This window comes from Sinocyclocheilus anshuiensis, unplaced genomic scaffold (assembly GCF_001515605.1).
Source record: "Sinocyclocheilus anshuiensis isolate Anshui unplaced genomic scaffold, SAMN03320099.WGS_v1.1 scaffold322, whole genome shotgun sequence".
NCBI lineage: Eukaryota > Metazoa > Chordata > Actinopteri > Cypriniformes > Cyprinidae > Sinocyclocheilus > Sinocyclocheilus anshuiensis.
Window position 1 is genome coordinate 1,010,933 of NW_015542366.1, and position 22,546 is coordinate 1,033,478.

A 22,546-nucleotide genomic window follows, 5' to 3' on the forward strand; every position below is an offset into this window, starting at 1 on the left:
TAGCAAATACACAAATCTGAATGGCTGTTTAAATCATTTAAACACGATTCAGAAACAGAAAGTAGTGCAGCTTTGTTTACGGGGTTTGTTAAGCTTTGTTTAAAGCTTTGTTTACAGGGTTTCCGGGGTAATGGCTGCATTTAAATGAATTATTATTATTATTATTATTATTTCTGCAGTATTTTATATTAGGCATAGCTTGCCCTATAGCATGGTGTATTTTTATTTGTTTTGTTAATAAAAGTTCTATGTTTTATATATAGGCTAAAGTGAGTTTGACGTTGTATTTTGTTGTTGCATTCAAGCAATTGACGCCGAACTGCCGCTAATTCAAAAGTGAAAGTAAAATGCGCACGGCGCTTTTAAGCTATTTAAAAGCGAAGGAAAGCGAGGAAAAGAGGGAAAATTCAAACAAACTAAAAACGAACAATTGCTTTACTTCGAATTGCTGCTATTTTAAAGTGAAAGTAAAATGGGCACACCGCTTTTACAAGTTATTTAAAAGCGAAGGAAAGCGAGGAAAAGAGGCAACGCCCCGCCCCCGCGGTGATACCGGTATTACCGGTGTTGTCACAACCCTAACTCCAACTGGATTCGTCTGAAAGAAGAAAGTCATATACACCTAGGATGCCTCGGGGGTGAGTAAAACGCAGCCTAATTTTCATTTTTGGGTGAACTAACCCCTTAAATTAAGTTCAAAAATGCTTTACAAAAATATCCTTAAGTCAAAATAAATTGGCTTAAAGGGAAGTTCACCCAAAAATAAAAATTCTGTCATCTTTTACTCAGCCTCAAGTTGTTCCAAACCTAGATATTTTACAGGAAAACAAGACAAAAATCATTAGAAAAAAATTATTTTTGCAGTGCGTTTATCATGTCTGTGTAAGATTCATTATTATTTCACTTAATGCAATGGGCTACTGTAGAAACAGTTCTGCTGTTCACTTTAGATACACTGTGGGCCTTGCTTTGTTGAAAATAAATGAGCTGAGAAAGAAAGAAGGAAGGAATGAGTGAGTAGGTGAGTGACAGAGTGGGAATGCTTGAAGGAATGATGGCACAACGGAGAGTGGAAAAGTTTACATAATTATGGAACAGAACAAAATAGTTATGCTCCAGTAACAAATGTGTTTATCTTTTGGATATTTCTCTTACTGTCCTTCACTTTTTCCCTATCTCTTATTTCAAGAGCCAGATAGCTAGTCTTTTTTTCTCATGTTCTCAATTTTGACCCCAGTGTTGTGTTCTCAAAAAAAGCTGCCTGTAATAACATCCTGTGTGTTTTGTAGCTGGACCGATTTGGAAACATCAAGAGTTTAGTGGAGGATCAGCTGCAGACCAGCATGGTCAGTAGTAGACATTTTACACTGTTACACTGAATCATAGCCTTTGCAGAATTGTGCAAATATTAAATTTTTCCACTGTGAATTATCAATTAACACAATATTTGGGGTATTTTCAGAAACATTAGATGATATTAATCAATTTCAGTGTCTTACATGTCACATTTAGACATTTGTATACAATAATGTTGTAAAAAATATTACTAAAATTTGTTTATTTTCATGTATTGTAAAATATTCCTCTGACGCAAAGTTGAATTTTCAGCATCATTACTCCAGTCTTCAGTGTCACATGATCCTTCAGAAATCAAATTTTTCTTGATTTCTCACTGTCTTTCTGTTTATGTACAGGTGGTGGGAATCGTAATCGGCGCTGGAGTCGTCATCGTTCTCATCGCTCTCCTCATATTTTTTGTCCTGCGCAGGATGCAGCTCCGCAGTTAGTTCTCAAAAACTAATTTGTGAAATGAATGTTATTTACATTATTTTTTTCTGTGCACTGTAAAATGATCAAGTAATCTAAATTTGTAATAATGAAGTGCTGTTTAACAGCTCACTGTTCTCCTTAGACATCAGAGTGCATATAGAGAACATATCAATGTCTTGTGTTCCCTTTAATTTATTCCTTGAATTTTCTTTAATTAGTCTTAAAAAGTCTTAAATTTACCTTCACAAAACTTGCAGAAACCTTGAATTATTTTAGATGAACACTCCAATCTTATTTATTTGTGTATATATTTGCTTGTTTTTTTTTCTCTTAGAACGTGAGGCTCAGGAAGCCCCGAAGTATCGTTTTCGTAAAAGAGACAAAGTCTTGTTTTATGGGAGGAAGATTATGAGGAAGGTGTCTCAGTCCACCTCTTCACTAGTGGGCTCCACTTCTTCCTCCAGGCCCCGCCTAAAAAAGAAACAGAAGATGCTGAACATTGCCAAAAAGTACGTTTCTGTAGTGCCATTATTTGGTCATTTTCATTTGCTCAGACAATTAGGTTCAATAGCATGTCTGTTTTTCAGAATCCTGCGCTTTAAGAAGGAAGTGCCCATTCTGCAGATGAAGGAACCTCCTCCGTCAGTGCTGGAGGCAGATCTCACCGAGTTTGACGTGGCCAATTCTCACCTGCCATCTGAGGTGCTCTACATGCTCAAGAACGTGCGGTACGCTCCCATTGTTTCTGAATTTATTTACATCAAGAGTGAAATTAAAGAGAACTCGATCACTCCCATGCATTATGGAAGGTAAAATATGATATATAATGTATGTATTTGGTCTGGCGTGTCTCCTGCAGTGTGTTGGGTCACTTCGAGAAGCCGTTGTTCCTGGAGCTGTGTAAGCACATGGTGTTTCTGCAGTTCCAGCAGGGTGAATATGTCTTCAGACCCGGTCAGCCTGATAGCAGCATATATGTCGTACAGGATGGAAAGCTGGAGTTGTGTCTTACTGGACAGGTGTGTGAACGCACTGTTGTGGCAAAATAATCGCTCATCCGATAGGCCTGGGACAATAAATCGATGCATCGCGAATCGAGAAATGATTCTGCATTGATTCTGAGATTTTCCAAAGGCATCGCGATTCTCTCTTGAATCAATTCTGAGCTTAGTTTTTAACAGCAGATGGCACTGCGTGCTTTAGAAATAGCCGTATTCTGCTTGCTTCCAGTTCCTTACACACGCACCATTTAAACCTAAAATAATCATTCATAAAGTTCGAAAAGGTTGAAGTGAATTACAAGGAAGTTCACAGTGGGCTGTGTTTACATTAATCTCGCATCATAAAAGCATAAAAGCCGATGTGCAAGTATATTTAAACACTTACATTACTCAGCCGAACACACAAGCGCTCTTCTTCGTGAGCATTTGAGTGTGCGCTTTAAATGAGACATATTATGCCCCTTTTTACAATATGTAATACAAGTCTCTGGTGTCCCTAGAATGTGTCTGTGAAATTTCAGCTCAAAATACTCAGCAGATCATTTATTATATCATTTTGAAAATGCCTATTTTGAGTGGAAGCAGAAATAGAACTAATACACCGTTGTCGCTTGCGAAAACACAACAACGGCGCCATGGTTGTAAACTTACAGATTAAGGGGCGGTAATATTATAATGAGATCCCTTTGCAACGTCACCAAGGGAGCGAAATCAGACGCGCTCGTTTTCTCAGACGCTTACAGAAAAAGGCTTCCCAAAACAAAGTTTTCACGTTTCCTTGGTTGGTAGATACACCGGGGACCTGATTATAGCACTTAAAAAAACCTGGAAAAGTCCGATTTTCATGATATGTCACCTTTAAGACTAGCCTGGAGCACCATCTGCTGTTAAAAACTAAGCTCAGAATCGATTCGAGAGAGAATCACGATGCATTCCGAAAATCTCAGAATCGATCCACGAAACGTGATGCATCGATTTATTGTCCCAGCCCTATCACCCAATGTTATTTTAGTATCATTGAGATACTACTACAGATTTCATTAATATTTTGTTAATATTTGTTTCTATATTTTCTGTTTTAATTTTAATTTTAGTTAAAGTTTTAGTTATAAACAAAAACGAGAAATGATTCCTTGGCAACTGCCAATTTTATTTAATTTAATTATTTCATTTTATTTCAATTAGTGTTTATTTTATTTGAAGCAACAACTTTTTTATGCTTTTAGACTTAGTTAACGATAATAACCCTGGACTCGCCTCTCTCTCTCTCTCTCGCTGTCTCTCTCTCATAAGGATGGAAAGGATGGAGTGGTCAAAGAGGTTTACCCTGGAGACAGTGTTCACAGTCTACTGAGCATCCTTGACGTCATCACAGTGAGTCACACCCACAATTCCATTCTCTGTGTGCTCATGCTGTATAACAGCACAGGAAACCCAATTACTTTATAAAATTTTACACAACTTTTGTTTGCCTCTCATTTTCTTTATCTTTTCCCTGTTCCCATTCCCTTTCCTGTACTTTGTTCTTTTTTCTGTTTCTTCCACTTTTTTATCTTTCCCTGTACCTTTTCGTTGAAAGTGCCCCATAAGAAAGTCAAGTAGCAATTTTTGTTGCAGCACTTGGCACTGGAAAATGCTCACAGGAAATTACATATTCTGTAAATTATGCATAATTCACAGGCTTGAGTGTTTGATGCATGCGTATTTCAGGGTCACCAGAGACCATATAAGACGGTCTCAGCGAGAGCAGCAGAAGTGTCCACTGTCCTCAGACTGCCTGTCGATGCCTTTCTGTCCATCTTTGAGAAATACCCAGAGAGCCTTGTGCGGGTGGTTCAGGTCTGGAATTTTAAAATTGCCCAAGAAAGTCCATTGTTGTCTGTAAGGCCACTGCACATAATTGAGAATATTTTTCCTGTTGTGTCCTCTGCAGATCATCATGGTCCGTCTTCAGAGAGTGACTGTTCTGGCCCTGCACAACTACCTGGGACTTACCAATGAACTCTTCAGCCATGTGAGTGAACACAGATCTACACTTGATGCACACACTCTTTCTTTCTTATGATTGGTTGCTAGCACACAAAAACTATTGTAATTTTTTAAAGATTAAAATATTTTATACTATCCAAAACATTTACTATTTCCTTTCTGTCAATCTTCACTTAGGACATACAGGCTCGTCCCTCTCCTGCCTCTCCTCATCCAACACGCTCCAGTCCCGTACGACACAGCAGACGCTTTGCCAGTCTCACCGTTCCTGATAAACATCGTGAGGCCGCCGTCCAAAATGCTACTGGTGAGGCTTAATATCATAATAATATCTGCTTATTTACTATATGCCACTTATCATATCTAGTCGTTGGTGTTGAGCGATGTTAAGCGTTTAGATTTAATAATGAGAGTTGATCTTTGATGATGTACCCTGTCTGCAGGTGGGGATCATGGGAAGGATGGTGGCACAACACCGACCCTCAGTAGGACTATATCCATGCCTGTAGACATCGCAGGTAGGTCCATGTGTCTTGACTGGTTATACACTGCCATTCAAATGTTTGGGGTCAGTAAGAATTTTTTTTTTTTTTGACAGAAATGTATTCTTTTATTCAGCAAGGATGCATTAAAATTCAACTATCTATTCGTCAAAGAATCCTGAAAAATATACTGTATATCACTGTTCCCACAAAAAGGTACAAAACTGTTTTCAACGTAATAATAAATGTTTCTTGAGCAGCAAGTCAGCATATTAGAATGATTTCTGAAGGATCATGTGACACCGAAGACTGGAGTAATGATGCTGAAGAAAAACAATTAAATATATTAGAATAGATAACTGTTTCAGTTGTAATATTTCACAATTATTGTTACTGTTTTTAAATCAAATAAATGCAGCCTTGCTAAGCATAAGTGAATTTTTTCAAAAATCTTACCGACCCCAAACTTTTGAACGGTAGTGTACATTTAAGAATGTATACAATATAATATATGTAATATTATATAATTTATAGTTACAATGTTTGTGTGTGTATGTGTATGTGTGTGTGTGTGTGTGTATATATATATATATATATATATATATACACATAATCTATACAATACAGAAATGTGTATAGAAATGTATGACATATCATGCTTATGTTGGTGTCATGCTGTGATGTTTTTGCTGACCTTATAGGAATTCAGAAGAGTCTGCGTTCAGATTTCGACATGGCTTATGAGAGAGGCCGTATCTCTGTATCTGCTGAGGATGGAGCGCCCACTCCACCTGCTTTCACACGAGTGAGGTTTTTTTTTTACACTCATTTAACGTTTTACATATTAACATATTTTGTATTACAGTAATGAGAGTGTAATGAGAATAATCATTAAGAATAGGAATTACAAAAAAAGACCTTTTTGTTTTACACTGAAATATGACCCACACACAAAGTTTTGAATCACTCACCCTTGAAGTCTAAAAATTCATGCTTGTTTTCTGTGACACAGGAGCAGCGGGAGAGGAAGGTGACGGTGGATGAGGTTCCTTCAAGTGTGTATTTGTATCCTGAGGAGGAGTCAGGAATGGAGAACATTTTTAGCCCATTTCAAGGACGACCTAATGCTACAGTGTTCGAGGAGGCCCAGAAAGAGATTCTCAAACTCATGAAGATTGAGGTATGTTTTTGTATTTGTGTGGTACAATTCGTTGTCAAAGTTCATTGTCCAGTAAAATGAAGCAGTTTCACATGTACTTTAGTTCTCCTCTGATTTCTGACGGTCACACCTGTCTCTCTTTTGCTGGACTGGAGTGATGCCCTTTCCTCATATGCCCTCTTTCATCATCAGGACCCTGCTCTGCTGAATGGGAGGGTGACGTTTCATAATGCTAAAGCTGGATCTGTGTTAGCCAGACAGGGAGACCAGGTGCTCATTCTCATTTCTTCTGCCCAGTTTAGTTGGCAAACCTTAGATCTCTTATTTTGAAGAAACGATTATTGTAATATTTGTAATACTGTTTCTTCCTCTTCTTTCCCGTAGGATGTGAGTCTGCATTTTGTCCTGTCTGGCTGTCTTCATGTCTATCAGAAGATGATTGACAAGCAGGAAGCAGTGTGTTTGTTTGTGACCCAGTCGGGTGAGATGGTAGGTCAGCTGGCTGTACTCACAGGAGAGCCGCTCATCTTCACCATTAAAGCTGAGCGTGACTGTACCTACCTCAAGATCTCCAAATCTGACTTCTATGAGTGAGTGTGTCTATACAGTCCTGCAGCTGATTTCACTCAAATATTCAGTCTTTTGAATGCCACTCTAGCCATTGCAAATCTCACAAAAAAACAAAGAATTAATCCCCATCAGTAGATAGCAGAGTAATATTGTCTGTTTGTGCTGCCCCTGTAGGATCATGCGTGAGCAGCCGAGTGTAGTTCTCAGTGCAGCTCACACTGTGGCTATCCGCATGTCCCCGTTTGTACGGCAGATGGATTTCGCCATTGACTGGATGGCTGTTGAAGCCGGACGGGCCCTGTACAGGTACCATAACTCTCTCTCATGAAATGTTTTTTTTTTAATTATTCAGTTCATTGTAACATTTTCTTTAGCTGACAACATTCCCAGGTGATAGTTAAAATATAACTTTGGATAATTAAGAAATGTGTTTTGGATAATTAATTTGAAGTTGCTGATTGGATGATTAATCTTAAGAAATCTTATAGTTATATATTTATATAGTATATTTTTCTACACTACTGTTCAAATGTTTGGGTTTGCATTAAAATTGTTAAACATATTTTCAATAGAAGTCTCTTATGCTCACCAAGGCTGCATTTATTTGATAAAAATACAGTAAAATAGTAATATTATTACAATTAAAAATTTTTAAAATATCTGTTTTCTATTTAAAGTAGGGCTGCACAATTAATCGAATTTCTAATCGCGATTACAATTATGGATGCCACAATTACATAATCGTTCAAAACAGCAATTAATCGTTCAAAGTCCACTTATGTTATTCTGCACGCTTAAAATGTTTTTTTCTTTCTACATGTTATCTTAAGGGTTTTTCCATTGTTTTAGTTTTAGTATAACATTATAATACCATTCATATTTTTTTACTTTTTTTATAATTTAAAGAAGAAACCAATCCGATGTATATTTGACATTTGAGGCTTAATACTATAGAAAAGCACTAAAGGTTTTTCAGTTAGTGTTTTCAGCTTGTTTATTTTCATATAAAAATACAGCATGCAGTTGCATCAAGCAATGGTATAAACATCATTCAATGTAAATTGTGATAATCGTAATTAATAATCGCAATTACAATTTCAAGGGAATAATCAACAATTATGATTTTTGTCATAATCGTGCAGCCCTAATTTAAATATATTTTAAAATGTAATTTTTTCCTGTGATGGCAATGCTGAATTTTCAGCATCATTACTCCAGTCTATCATTACATTTGTTGTGGTCCATAGGCAAGATGATCAATCCGACTGTACCTATATTGTGCTGAATGGACGACTGCGTTCTGTCATCCGAAAAGCGAATGGGAAGAAGGAGCTGGTTGGAGAGTATGGACGAGGAGATCTCATTGGAGTTGTGAGTCTAAAGCTCTGGAATATAATCTAAACTGAATTTAGGATCGCTAAACTATGTCTCGTTTTTTCTCAGGTGGAGGCTTTGACTCGGCAGCCTCGTGCCACCACAGTCCATGCAGTCAGAGACACTGAGCTGGTGAAGCTTCCAGAAGGAACGCTCAACAATATTAAGAGAAGATACCCACAGGTGGTGACACGCTTGATCCATCTGCTGGGGCAGAAGATTTTGGGGAACCTTCAACAGCCCCGTGGACCTTTCTCAAGTACTCCCAAAAACCAAACATTAATCATTCACATCGCATTCAGTGCTTTAGTAAAGTCGATCTTGAGAAGAAACATCATATTAGGAACAAAGAATATGAATCAGAGCCTCTTCATGTTTAAACAAATGAAGAGTAAAGAAATGCATGTTTAAAGTTGACAAGACTTCAGAATCGAACCTGTTAACTTTACTAAGTGGTAAGATCTCTCTTCTATCCTTTCTCTAGGCTCTGCCTTGGGTCTGCCAAGCATGGCGTCGAGTCCGGATGTCACTAACCCAGCCAGTAATCTCTCCACTGTGGCCGTGCTTCCTGTTTGTGATGAAGTGCCAATCAGTGCCTTCAATTTAGAGCTCAGCCACGCCCTCAGCGCCATAGGTACACTTAAGTAGTGATTAGGGATGTTAATTTCGGTTATTTTTCCTAACCGACAACCGACGCGTTTAAATATGTAGTAAAGTCTGTGCCATTAAGCGTTATCACCGTACCGCCGTGAATGATGTTATGCAAACCATTTTGTTTTACGTGGATATTGGAATGTGAGTGAATTAGGCTACATAATAATATTTTGGCATTCAAATACGGAAACATTTGATTTTGTGTCGAATGAGAGACTTTAAATGAAACTGTTGGTTTCAGTTTCGTTTTAGCCTAAATGAATTAGTTTTGGCTTGTCGTTTAGCTATAGCTTCTTATATTTTTAATTCTTGTTCTTTTCTAAATACTGTTAATTGAAAGGATTTGTTGTGGAGTGAGGGGAACTAAAATAGCCTAGCTATGTTTACAGTGTTTATTATAATATTTGTAAACATTTCGTGTCGGCATTAGGTCTATTTCTGAATTAAATAATAAAATGCGACTTAGACGCGACTTGTTTTTTTTCCCTCTAAAAAACGTTTTTTTTTTTGTTTTTTTTATACGAGTAGCGTATTTCAAACATGCAGCAAACCTTTTGAAATATTTTGCTAAATTACTAAAAATAAATAAATAAATGACTTTTTAAACCATTTAACTGATTGTATTAATCGGTCAAAATTCTTCACGGTCGGTTAACGGTTAAAATGAACATCCCTAGTAGTGATTGACATTTAAAGTCCATGATCTAGACGCATAATCTAACACACTTTCATTCTTCAATCAGGACCAACTCTGCTGCTAACCAGTGACATCAGCAGAGAGAGACTTGGCGCTTCTGCGTTGGACAGGTATATATGAGATCAGAACAACATGTATTTATCTCACTGATTTTTTAATTGTAATCTGAAATGCTTGTCCTTCTCTAGTATTCATGAGTACAGGTTATCAGGTTGGTTGGCTCAGCAGGAGGACATTAATCGTATAGTGCTGTATCAGACGGACAGCAGTATGACCCCATGGACTCAACGCTGCATCCGACAAGCTGACTGCATTCTCATTGTGGGGCTTGGAGACCAGGAACCTGCACTTGGAGAGGTATTTGTTTGAGTCTAGTGTTATTCTGTCCACATTCATGTGAAATGTTTGAGGTGCTGTAGTGGTTGAAGATCAGAGCTGGTAACCAAAATGTTAAAGGCTGAAACCCCGCAGGGAAAGATTCAAAAACTTTTACTTTTCACCTTAAGCAAGGCACAACTTCAGGTTGTGCAACTTGGCACATTAATACTGAATGTGCACTGCAGTCACTACAGATGTAAGCAACTCAACACTAAATATGCATTGATTTTGAAACGTGGATGTTTGAATCACGAATCGCTTTAAAGAATTGATTTAAAATGCTAAAAATTGAATTAATGACGGAAAAACACATGGAAATAAATAAACTCGTGAAAAAAATGAAATATGGAATAGCTTGGTGTGCTCGGCTCTAAAATATTTTTTCAGGCACGCTTTGTTATATTCCAAGTAGCCTGTATATAGATGTATTTTAAGTGTTTACTTTCAAGTTGTGCAAAAAATAATAAACAATCTTAAATAGTTTGTCTTTTTCATTCCTAAGACACATTAGAAGTATTTATAGAAATCATTAATATTAATAGAAATCAAATCGAATGGAATCAAAACAAATCCCATTGTGAATAAGATCAAATTGAATTGTTCTGAATTTTCAAAAATCATTCCTGAATCGAATCAAGAACTTTAAAATCTTGAATCAAATCAATTCACTACCTCAAGATTCACACCCCTAGTGGTCACATTTTTTTGTCTTCAAATGGAGCTTATCCAATCAGAATTCCGATTCAAACTTAATAGTAAAAGGTTCTGTTTTGATTCTCCCATGTTCTTACCTTCTCAGTTGGAGCAGATGTTGGAGAACACAGCAGTACGGGCCCTGAAGCAGTTAGTTCTGTTGCATCGTGAGGATGGGCCGGGCCCGTCGAGAACCGTTGAATGGCTAAACATGCGAAGCTGGTGCTCTGGACACCTTCACCTAAAGTGCCCCCGTAGAGTTTTCTCACGGAGAAGCCCCTCCAAACTGGTAAAAATACAAAACATGTTTAGCATTCTGTTGATTTAAAGAACAAAGATTGTTAGTAACTCTTGTGTTTGATATGGATGTGGTTGTTGCCTTAAACAGCGAGAGGTATATGAAAAGGTTTTTGAGAAGACTGCAGACAGACACAGTGATTTCTCACGGCTGGCCAGAGTACTAACAGGAAACAGCATCGCCCTCGTACTGGGTGGAGGCGGAGCCAGGTGAGTGACACCAAGCAGTCGTTATACCAGAGAATGGTCTTATTATTGGGAGATACCATGGTCCACAGCTCTACCATTGGAGAAAGCATAATGGCCAATTTGGATCATGTGTGCTTTGATGACCAATCACATTACAGCCTTGACGTCATTGAATTTCTGTCAGAGTTGTATGACAGTCATTCAATGTTACCATACCATAGGAATGAAAGGGAAGTGCTGTAAACGAAATCATTCTTGAATCCTACCTACCTGCTGTGACTTCTCTTATAAAACAGCATTTTTTCATTGTAAATCCAAAACTAATGATTAATAGCAAACATGTTGAAGGATTAGCCGATAGGCTGTCGATTCATTAAATGATATGCTGTTTCACCACAAAAGCAGTTTATTCAGTGTTGTGAAACTTATCCTCCACTGACATCCATTTAAAAAATGGCCTCTGATCTTCTGCTGTGTGTACCACAGGGTTGTTTTTTTTTTGTTGCTAACCTTGGAGGCTTGCCTTAAAGCAGCTTTGGTTAAACTGTAGTTTAAATGCAAACCTTAAAAATGGACTAAAGGTATTTTAGTACAATACACTTATTTTTAAATTTGTTTGTAGTATTTCAGTCTTATTTATATGTTATGTTATAGTTTTTAATATTTAGAATTTTTTATATTTTCATTTTAATTGTATTTATATTTGTACTTAATTTTGGTGTTATGTGCTTTTGTTATGTGACTTTTATCCGTTTTTTTTTATAGTGATCCAGGTAGTAATTTTAGTGTTTCAATTTAAATGTACTTCAGTTAGTTGCTAAGGCAATATTTCTAATATTTTCTAATTTCCAATATTTTATTACAGTTAATATGTTTTAATAGTTTTAGTTAATAGTTTTAGTCTTTGTAAACATCATGTTCAATTTTGCAGGGGCTGCTCGCATGTTGGTGTAATCAAAGCCATGGAGGAAGCAGGAATTCCCATCGACATAGTGGGAGGAACTTCCATTGGCTCGTTCATTGGTGCTCTGTATGCAGAGGAGAGAAGTGCTGTTCGGGTCAAGCAGAGGGCGAGAGAGTGGTCCAAGGTGATGCGACTCTATCCATTAACTGACACCCTTTAACTTGCTTTAAAGGGGTCATATGATGCGATTTCAATTTTTCCTTTCTCTTTGGAGTGTTACAAGCTCTTGGTGCATAAAGAAGATCTGTAAAGTTGCAAAGACTAAAGTCTCAAATCCAAAGAGATATTCTTTATAAAAGTTAATACACAAAATAATGTTCTTTTTAGCAGCATCATATGACCCCGTTAAGCAATCAGATAAGATAGATGTTCAGTTATTAATCAGTGAAATTTCAGTTAGTTTAACCCATCTCTTTTGCCTTCAGGCAATGAACTCTGTGTTCAAAACGGTACTGGACCTTACTTATCCAATCACGTCCATGTTCTCTGGCTCTGCCTTCAACACCAGCATCTCCAAAGTCTTTGAGGACAAGCAGATCGAGGTAAGAAGTCACCAAATCTCTTTTGTTAGTGCTTTTTCTAGTGCTCCTAAAACATGTATTTTGTCAGTTTTAATTGATCTATATTATTATTATTATTATTATTATTATTATTATTACTGGTCAATATTATTTTAACTCTTAACTTTCAGAATAGCTGATGTAATTAGGAAAGGTGATTATCATATGTACGACAACATATCATGTGTTTTTCTTGCTTGTATTTGTAGGACTTGTGGCTGCCTTACTTTAACGTGACCACAGACATCACAGCTTCTTCTATGCGTGTTCATAAAGATGGTGAGTGATGACTGAACTTTGTCCTCTTCCCTTTCAGCTTTAATGTGGGGTTCCTCAAGGTTCCATGTTAGGGCATTTGACCTCTAGAATATAATACATATTTTAGGAATTATTAATAATTGTATTATTTATTAATGAAGTAATTTAATAATTTTGGCAAATGTCATTGTCAAATACTGATATAAAAATAAGTTTACAGAAAAAAGTTTACAGCAGTGATCAATTGAATGCTATTAAAACTGAACTGTGGTTCTTAAATGGCTTTTTAAATGTATAACCTTGTTATACTTGGTAACACATAACCTTGTTAGATATTTGGGATGTTCAGGTTGTCTTGTGTTTGGTTATTGTACAGCATAAGTTATGAATCTGTAATGATCAAGAAAAAGAAGCTAATGTTGCATGCAGGTTGTGCGATTTGCTGAAAAGTCTGAAAAAACCGAGAGAGATCTAGAAAATTCCCATTTCATTAAAAACGCACATGCAAGCGAGATGTTAATGAAGTGATTAATTTCCTTAACTCTATTTGTCAAATGCATAAATACATTCTGAGACCAGTGGCATATCATTTATCTCTGAATTCTAGGTTTGGTTCCCAAATTCAGTTGAACATATTTTACAGTATATCTGTTTACTGATTCAAATAAGTTCATTCACACTGGCCAAATCAATTAATGCTCATGTTAAAAACACTGACTACAGTTTAATGCTGAAAAATGCTGGATTTGGGGGCCTTGTAATGGTCATGTGTTCACCCGTGTTTGCCCAAATGGAATATGGGATTGAATTTGCATGTCTCACTAACTGCAAGGACAAAGCTTGTCTCTGTTTTCTTTCCCACTATGTTTCTCTCCCCTTTTTTATCAAAGTTTTTGTCTGTCTTCCTTCTGTCCTACCCTCTGTCCTAACCTGCTTTTGTGTCATAGAAAAGGCTAAGCTCTTATTCACTGTCATCCTTTTCACACATCTTTATCTCACTATTTTATTTCTATTATATTCTAAATGCCCATCATGTTAAGTATACACTATTAGCTGTTGTAGAAGGTAAAATCCCTGTTAGTGGTGTCTGTAGGATCCAGAATGCATCACCCATTTGCTTCCCCCTGCCTTGTTAATGCCATTTCCTCTTCATTCTTCTGTTGCGGCATTGCTCATTCTGCTGTTGCAGCATTGCTCTTATTCTCACACTGCACAAATGGGACATAACAGGTCCAGAGACTTCACTGCAACTTACAGTATGCCTTCACTCAGCTGTGGATGTTGGTCAGGTTATGCTAATGTGTTATAATGTGTTCTTCTTACATTCAGTTTTACAAACAGTTTCACAATGTGAGAGTAACATATTAAAAGTAATTTCACTGATTTTCATTCAATAGTAGTTAAATGTGAGTAGGGCAATATGGCTATATTGAGATTATTGGCAGGCTGATAGCCATGTCTACTTATTGAATAAGAGAAGTTTGTGAGTTTGTGAGATCTATTGCTTTGTCAATGGATAGTACACGTAATCAGTTTTTTTTTCAGCAACTTTAAATGCATCTCATTTGCTTTATTATATTGTTACATACATATACACTACTGATCAAAAGTATTTTTTTTTTTATTCAGTCAAAAGTAACTGATTTTTTTGATTGTTTTTGAAAGAAAAATCTTGTTCACCAGGCAAAATGTATTTGTCAAAAACAGTAGTATTGTGAAATATTATTACAGTTTTATAATATAACAATTTTATTATAATATATTATAATAATATTATTTTATTTATATACATTTTCTATTTTAATATACACATGTAATACATTTTATGAGTTTTCAGCGGCTATTACTCCAGTCTTCATTGTCACATGATTCTTAGAAATCATATGCCGAGTTGGTACTTAAGAAACGTTTCTTCTTCTTTTTATTATTAGTTACAATTATTCGATGAACAAAGTTTGAAAAAGAGCATTTTTTAAAATAGAATTTTTTGTAACATTATAAATGTCTTTACTGTCATGTGACCTTGTAAGTATTATTTTGAATAATATTTAAATTATATTATTTTATTTTAAAACTGTGGTTTTCAGGCCTGGAAAAAGTCATTGAAATTTTAGAGTAAAATACTTTCTTTTTTTTTCCCCACAAGAAACACAAATCACACTGTTGTAGTTTTGTCAGAGAAGATGCTGTGGTCAACATGCTCTTGTCATTATTGTGTGCTATAACTTGTGTGCAGATCTCTCAATCTCACCCTCTTTGTGCCCTTCCACCTCCCCTGCCTCCTTTCCTAATCTGTTTATTTGTCCATTTTGGCATGACTTAGATTGTCATCTCTAATAAATGCAGTTTATATTCAGCATTCATTCCCTTTGGTTAGGTAAACGCACTGATAGAATTTTTGATGGTATTTGACATTTAGAAATTACTACAATCATTACTACAAACTACAATCAAGTTTTGCGTTTTCTTGTTTGTACTGAATGGAATAAGATGTCTTGATTGGCATAGCCAGATCTCAGCATGATGTCCATGAAACTAGGGAGGATTACGGAGAGCTACTGTCAGAGAATTTTGGGTCCCCCTTCTCATTTTCACTCATCTGTTTCCTGTTGTTTACTGTCCCTCCCTCCTCTGTCTCTCTCCACGTCTTGTCCACTTTTGATTTACTCTCCATCTTAATTTTGCCAGGCTGTGTTTGGCGCTATGTTAGAGCCAGTGCCTCCTATACCCCTTATCTGCCTCCTCTCTGCGACCCCAAGGACGGCCACCTCCTTGTGGATGGTTGCTATGTTAACAATGTCCCAGGTCAGGATTCTGCCCCCTTTTCACCAAAGCCTTCCAGAAGCCTAAAGGAGGCTTTTAAAAACCTGCTACACCAGTATCCCTGCGACAACCAACCACTCAGTTACCCTTTGCTTTTTATTGTCTCTTGTCCTGTTTAAAATGAATTAACCCCCTGCTTACATTGGGAACCCATGGCTTGGAAGGAACACAGGATAGTATTCAATGAGAGAAAGAAAAGAGGAGAGAGACTGTGCTTTCATAACCACGATAAACATTACATTCAGCTGAATCTGATAAAAAAATCATGTCCAGGTCTCATTTTGTCCCAAAATCAAAAGAAAAAAAAGAAATTAGATTTTGCATAATTAAAATAAAGCCTAGAAGTGTTTTTTCATAATGAGGTTATTTATTTATTTATTTTTTATTCCCCATATTCTCATTACTGTAATGTGTCCGGCTGTATGGTTTTATGTGTAATTGTTTTTTTTCCGTGCCTAATTGCCATGAGTGGTGTAGAATAGGTTTAATGGTAATAGAATTGGCTTCTTTTTCTTATTGCATTTTCTTTTAGCAAAAAATAATTTCTTTTTTAGGATGAAATATGACTTAGTCGTGTTCTTTATCAGTTTTGTAAGATTCAGCTATTTACCCTCAGGACCATTTACATTCAGTTTTTTCTATTCACACCCAGCTATCCATGTTTGGCTCTTTTGTAAAGGACACTTTATGCACATAGAGTCCAGTCCATGGATTTGAAATGCAGACGATCACCTGATGCTCAGATTTCCCTTGTGCATTAGTATAGAATTTAGCTGATGTATGGTTACAAATATGTGCATATACATTACATTATGTGCATTATTACAATGGCAGTATGTAATAGTTATGGCAGTAACATTTAGTTTTGTTATTTGATGTTTCATTTTGCAATTTAAATTAGATTAATCAACAGTAGGCTTCCAGAAAATATGGCATTGATATGTTTAGTATGATTTTTGCTGTGGTTGTCATTTCCTGAGATGTATTTTAATTAGGCCTCTTGTGTCAGTATGGTTGGTGAATATTGTTTAGCAGTCTAGTGTCAGTTGCTCTAGCTCAGTGGTTCTCAATTCCAGTCCTCATGACCCCCCACACTGTATATTTTGCATGTCTCTCCTATTTAACACACCAGATTCAGATAACCAGCTAATTAGAAGAGAGCTCCATGCATGAACTGTGTTCTGACTGACAGGGTCCCTACACAGTGTTTACTGCCCCCTACAACCTGAGCACGGGAAATCTGTTGAAGTTTACTTCACTTCGGAACATTCGCCACGGCCTGCAGCGTCTACACACAGATGAAACTTGCTAGAGAAGTGTGACATAATATCTCTGTAAATAAATGCTATTTAAATTAATGTTTTGCACACTTCAATGCCCTCTGAATGGTATGCTCCCTTCGAACTGGAATCATGGCAGAATATCCTGTTAAGTCCACTTCCCAGGGCACTCATACGGTTGAATAGAATAAACCTCTGAAGTGATAAGAGATGCATACAAAATGTGCAGAGTGGGGGGGGGTCGCAAGGACTGGAATTGAGAACCACTGCTCTAGCTAAACCACTGCATATGTTGATTTGCATTAAGCTATGACCAACACTGATGATAAAGTAAATGATGGCTGCTGATGCTTGGCGATATTTACGTTTTTGTTTTGCTGTTCAAGCTGATGTATTTTCTCTGTGCTCTTCCATCATGTTCACATCACGTGCACTCTTCCCATCTACCTTGAGCTTGGCTGTCACAAGCACACCATACACTCTGTGTGCATGCTGTTGCATGTTTATGTACTGCAGGCCATTATTCTACATGTATACAATATTTATAAGGATAAGTTTCACTGGCAGTTGTTGTTCTGGATCCTACAGCACAGTTAGCCACATAGGATAACTCATTAAGTATGTCGAAAACTTTTAAACAGGCTCACAGACAGATCTTTTTATGTTTAAGTGGGCACCGTTTTTGCTTTAAAGCAGTAACTCACCTCAAAATTAAAAATCTGTTATTATCTACTTTATTAAACATCAGCGTGAGTAAACAGAGTGCTGCAGTGATAACATATTTTTGTAGGCCAAACTGCAAGGTAGCATCACCCTTGTTCAGTCAAAAAATAATAAATTAATTAAGTGATACAATTTTCCCTGAATGTTTGAATTAGAATAGTTTGCAAGACCGCGATTATAAAATGAAAGCAGACTAGCGAATAGACAAGTTTTCCTGTTTAGTTTAATGTCCCAGATAACCTTTGTAGTCCTATTTAGTAAAAGTCTTTCAAAAACCACAAGATGGTATTTCTAATGCATTTTATGTGGTAGCGTAAAACTTACAAATATCTTGAGCTTGTGTTTACCACAGACCTTATTTCAGGCATTTAACCAAAAACTTTTTTAACAAAGTAAAAAAAAAAAAACCCTCTGACTTCAGGACAATGGAACTGGAAGTGCTAAAATGCTATCTTGTTTCAGCCTACAAAAATGCACCATACAAGCGTGTTAATTTTTGGGTGAACTGTCCCTTTAAGAGTGCCACATGCTGAATGCACCTGCCTCTCTGGATTTTTCTCTCTCCTTCCAACCCATGTCACTGTCACGCCTTTCTTGACACCTGATTGTCGAGTGGAGTACTACAGGCCGGGACAGGCTGGCAGTGCCCAATAGGTTTCACTGACTGTTTTTCAACCCTGTCTCCTCTCTGTCTGAAAAATACATCATTATTGATTAATAATGATGCATTTAAGTGAATGAACTGTAAGAATATTAACATAATTTGTATCTTTTGCATAAAAAGGATCCACTGTATTTTTTAACATTTTTGATTGAAAAAAGCCAGTGAGACAGGGTTGAAAGAGATGTCAACCTTACCTCATGGGTGTTTACTCTACCTCTGTCAAGGTTGGGTTCACTAAATGAGGTAGGCCAAACTAAACCACCGCACACCGTCCTTGGGGTGACCATCACTGTATCTCCCTGCTGGTCTGTGCGCTACTAACCAAAACTGTGACTTCAGGGTCACCTCCAAACACTGCTGAGGAGTTACGTATACATACTTTAGACGTTATTAAGAGGTTATTGTCCCCTCCCGGTGTGGTAGGCTCCCTGTGGCGCTATGTCAGGGCGAGCATGACCCTTTCCGGGTACCTGCCACCCCTCTGCGACCCTAAAGATGGAAACCTGCTCATGGATGGAGGATACATCAACAACCTGCCAGGCAAGTACGGTCCAGAGCAACCCTAACTCCACAGAGATAGGGCCACTGGGGCCAGAAACACAATCTGGTTTGGTCAATCACGTAATTTTGGTTTTAAAGAGCTACATGGCTCTGAGTAAGTATACTGTGATTTTCTTTGTCATTTTGAGGGTGGAATGAGTGGTTATGCTTTATCCATTTGAACTCAGAATGTGTGTATTTTAATGTTAGTCAATTTGGCATCTTGGAGATTTCCAGCACATTTTACATACATTTCAAGTGTTCACTCATTTCAGGTGTCTATTAGATTATGATTTGTTCAGAGACAAATGGATAAAGTTCTGCAGGGATTGGGTGGTGTGGACAAAGATGCTCAGTTGTTTGACCTCTTGTCCTCACCAGCCTATTAAAAACATGAAATTTTATCAGACTGTAAATGACAGTCATTGCAAGCTGCTGTTGTTGTCTGGTGTACAATTGATCTTAAATTGTGATTATAAATATTTAGTATCTCTTTACAATATAGGAAAGTGTGATTTAAGTCAAATTTAAAATTTACCAGTTTCCAATATATAAATAAATAAATAAAAATACAAATCACCAGACAGCAATAGCATAATGTCCCACAGTTTGCAGTGCAACATATTGGGAAGAAAGATAGTTCAGATGTTGCATTTCAACTGGGGACATTTTAATTCAGAGGAAAAAGACAAGATTTTGCATGTGACATCACATTCCCTGTTATAATTTGAGTTAATATAATTTAATTCATTAGTTCATCAAGCAGTTTGCACTGCTAAATACAAAGTTATTCCTTGCATTAAAACATCTGTGTTACTGCCTTTAAAGCAGATTGGATGTTAAAATTCCAGGGAATAGTTCTTATTTCATTTATTTATTTTGTGTGTGTAATGTATCACTTACTTTTTAAGCCCACGTTGTCAGGTTTAATTGCGTCTTGTCTTGTCATCATTGAATATAATTGTCTTTTTCCATCCTTTGTTTGTACTGATCACATGCAAGGCTGTTTTACCACAATTCTCAGCAAATGTTTTTAGAATCTACTTAATTCTAAAAAAAAAAATTCAATTTTTATTCTTAATTTCAAACATTGACGTTTATTCAAATATATTGCTGATGAAAATGGCAGCTTTCCAGTGAGGGGTTTGGTTAAACAGTGTTGATTGGTGATCAATTATTAATTACGTATTTTGTCTGAAATATTAACAGTACTTTGATTCTTCCTGCTACCTTGTGGATGTCTGTCTTTGTGTACGTGTGCATTTGTTTGCATTCAACTGGCACTCTAACGCCCTGCAGCGGACATAGCTCATAATATGTCTAACACCCTGCAGCGGACATAGCTCATAATATGGGCACAAAAACAGTCATCGCCATCAATGTGGGCAGCCAGGATGAGACTGATCTCTGTAACTACGGTGACAGTCTTTCTGGCTGGTGGCTGCTATGGAAACGAATCAACCCGTGGGCGGAGAAAGTGAAGGTGAGTCAGTGTTGTGGGATATTAGAATACTTCTTGTGGAGCCAATGCAGCAGTTTCAACAGAAAGCTTCTGGACCGCTATGACGAATTACTACTATTAAAAGATTTCATTAATGTTCGATTCCTGTAAAAATTGATTGTGCTAGGTCTGCATAAATGATTTAAAAATGTCCTGTATCTCTTAGGTGCCTGACATGGCTGAAATCCAGTCCCGTTTGGCCTATGTATCTTGTGTACGGCAGCTGGAACTTGTCAAGAAGAGCGCATACTGCGAGTATATTCGGCCACCCATCGACCGCTTTAAGACCATGGACTTTGGGAAATTTGATGAAATCTATGTGAGAACAAAAGCCCACATCTACAGTAAACACAGGGGGACACTATCTATGTAGTCTTGATAGCAGTATATAGCAGTATAGTATAGTATTTATTATACAGGGTTTCTGCGGGTCTTACATTTATAGTTGTATAAAATTTAAGGCCATAAAAAGTCTTAAATGGTACAAGAAAGTCTTAATTATGATTTCAGGAGGTCTTAAATTTGGGGACAGAAAGACGAGAATTCCGATATGGCTGAATGTGACAATGAAACTTCAAAAGGCTGTGATTTCATTAAATAAACATGAGCACTGCACATTTCGAAGTCAGGTTCTGCACAGCTGTGTGTACTGCGTTTACCAGGGAAACTGGTATATTTATGCTGTTCCGAAAGTGCCACCTGCTGGCAGAGAATGAATTTGCATTTTCAATGAGCCCATCTGTTGTTTTTGTTTAGACCAATGTGAAAATCAACCCGTTTTTACACAGCAAACACAGAGTTGTAAATGTGACCTGGTGGACTGAAAAGAAGATAATGCATTATAAAAATTATCAATTATGTAAAATATATTTATATTATTAAATTAATATAATAATTGATTGATGATAATTGTTTAAATTAATGTATAATTGATACTTTTGACTCATCCATTTTCTTAAAAATGGTTTAAAGGCTGAAATGTGAAGTGTATCATTTTATAAAACTTTCTGTTTTTGAGAAAATCTGAACTGTAAATATTTTTACAGTAATTTTACAGTTCAACATGTTACCATAGACATTGCCCTACCTCTCTCATATGGTATTAATTTTATTTGTCTTAATAAGTTAAAAAGTAACTTAACTTAAAAAGTCTTAAATTTGAGCTTAAAAATCCTGCAGATACCCTGTTAAAGCGTACATAAAGCAAATATTCAAAATGGTAAATGACCTCTCGAAACTGGTATATTTAAAGTTTTCTGTTTTCTCTCAGGATGTGGGTTATCAACATGGTAAATTAGTGTTTACTGAGTGGGCTCGTGGGGACATTATTGAAAATATGCTGAAAGACCATCGCTCTGCGGATTACAAAGACAGCAAGAAGACTGATGTGAGTTTTCTTAATATCCCATTAAAGCAAGCCACAATTCTATCACCCTTTTGACAATGAATACCAACACATTTTTTCAGGATTCTTTGCTAAATAGAAAGTTCACAAGAACAGTATTTATTTGAAATAGTTTTTTTTAGTCACAGTGTCTTTACTGTCACTTTTGATCAATTTAATGTGTCCTTGTTAAATAGAAGTATTTTTTCTTTTAAAAAATCTTACCCCAATCTTGTTTTAGATTAATGAATTCTGTGTCTTTATTTTTTTTATTTTATTAATTAAATTGCGCGTGCACGCGCACACACACACATATATCAGCTGATATCAACTGTTCAGTGTATTATTCTGTAGTAAATGTGCTTTGTTGCTATTTGTTTCAGTCATGCACGTGTCCTAGTGCAGACTTCACTGATCTAGCTGAAATTGTGTCCAGGATTGAGCCGGTGCTGAGCTACTTGGGAGCTGATGGTCAGTTACTCCAAAAAAACAAAAAAAAACTTTTTATTTGTACAATTTACCCTATTACCTTTATTTGAATTTAGGACAGAATTGACAAGCTATTTAATATTACAATGTTGGCCTGCAGAGTTGGT

The 22,546-nt window shown here is 36.6% G+C and overlaps 1 protein-coding gene across 3 annotated transcripts in view; it reads left to right on the forward strand.

Moving 5' to 3' along the window:
* Positions 1-22,546, forward strand: part of LOC107692140 (neuropathy target esterase-like) — a 53,914-nt gene that overhangs the window by 11,745 nt on the left and 19,623 nt on the right. For 2 of the 3 annotated variants that reach the window (XR_001634619.1, XM_016491070.1), the window contains exons 3-32: positions 1,290-1,346; positions 1,695-1,782; positions 2,105-2,279; positions 2,358-2,498; positions 2,630-2,789; positions 4,065-4,145; positions 4,482-4,610; positions 4,705-4,785; positions 4,938-5,067; positions 5,204-5,278; positions 5,944-6,047; positions 6,255-6,422; positions 6,594-6,671; positions 6,786-6,991; positions 7,146-7,277; positions 8,219-8,342; positions 8,415-8,604; positions 8,830-8,979; positions 9,743-9,806; positions 9,885-10,053; positions 10,874-11,056; positions 11,156-11,274; positions 12,185-12,341; positions 12,643-12,759; positions 12,987-13,056; positions 18,949-19,065; positions 20,400-20,548; positions 20,733-20,885; positions 21,837-21,953; positions 22,334-22,421. Coding sequence is in view for 2 of the 3 variants with exons in the window: in XM_016491070.1 (XP_016346556.1) it covers positions 1,290-1,346; positions 1,695-1,782; positions 2,105-2,279; positions 2,358-2,498; positions 2,630-2,789; positions 4,065-4,145; positions 4,482-4,610; positions 4,705-4,785; positions 4,938-5,067; positions 5,204-5,278; positions 5,944-6,047; positions 6,255-6,422; positions 6,594-6,671; positions 6,786-6,991; positions 7,146-7,277; positions 8,219-8,342; positions 8,415-8,604; positions 8,830-8,979; positions 9,743-9,806; positions 9,885-10,053; positions 10,874-11,056; positions 11,156-11,274; positions 12,185-12,341; positions 12,643-12,759; positions 12,987-13,056; positions 18,949-19,065; positions 20,400-20,548; positions 20,733-20,885; positions 21,837-21,953; positions 22,334-22,421 (3,772 nt within the window). In the remaining variant the exon portion in view is untranslated. Of the gene's footprint in view, positions 1-1,289; positions 1,347-1,694; positions 1,783-2,104; positions 2,280-2,357; positions 2,499-2,629; positions 2,790-4,064; positions 4,146-4,481; positions 4,611-4,704; positions 4,786-4,937; positions 5,068-5,203; positions 5,279-5,943; positions 6,048-6,254; positions 6,423-6,593; positions 6,672-6,785; positions 6,992-7,145; positions 7,278-8,218; positions 8,343-8,414; positions 8,605-8,829; positions 8,980-9,742; positions 9,807-9,884; positions 10,054-10,873; positions 11,057-11,155; positions 11,275-12,184; positions 12,342-12,642; positions 12,760-12,986; positions 13,057-15,723; positions 15,841-18,948; positions 19,066-20,399; positions 20,549-20,732; positions 20,886-21,836; positions 21,954-22,333; positions 22,422-22,546 lie in introns of all 3 variants that reach the window. The other variant, XM_016491069.1, reaches the window with a different exon arrangement.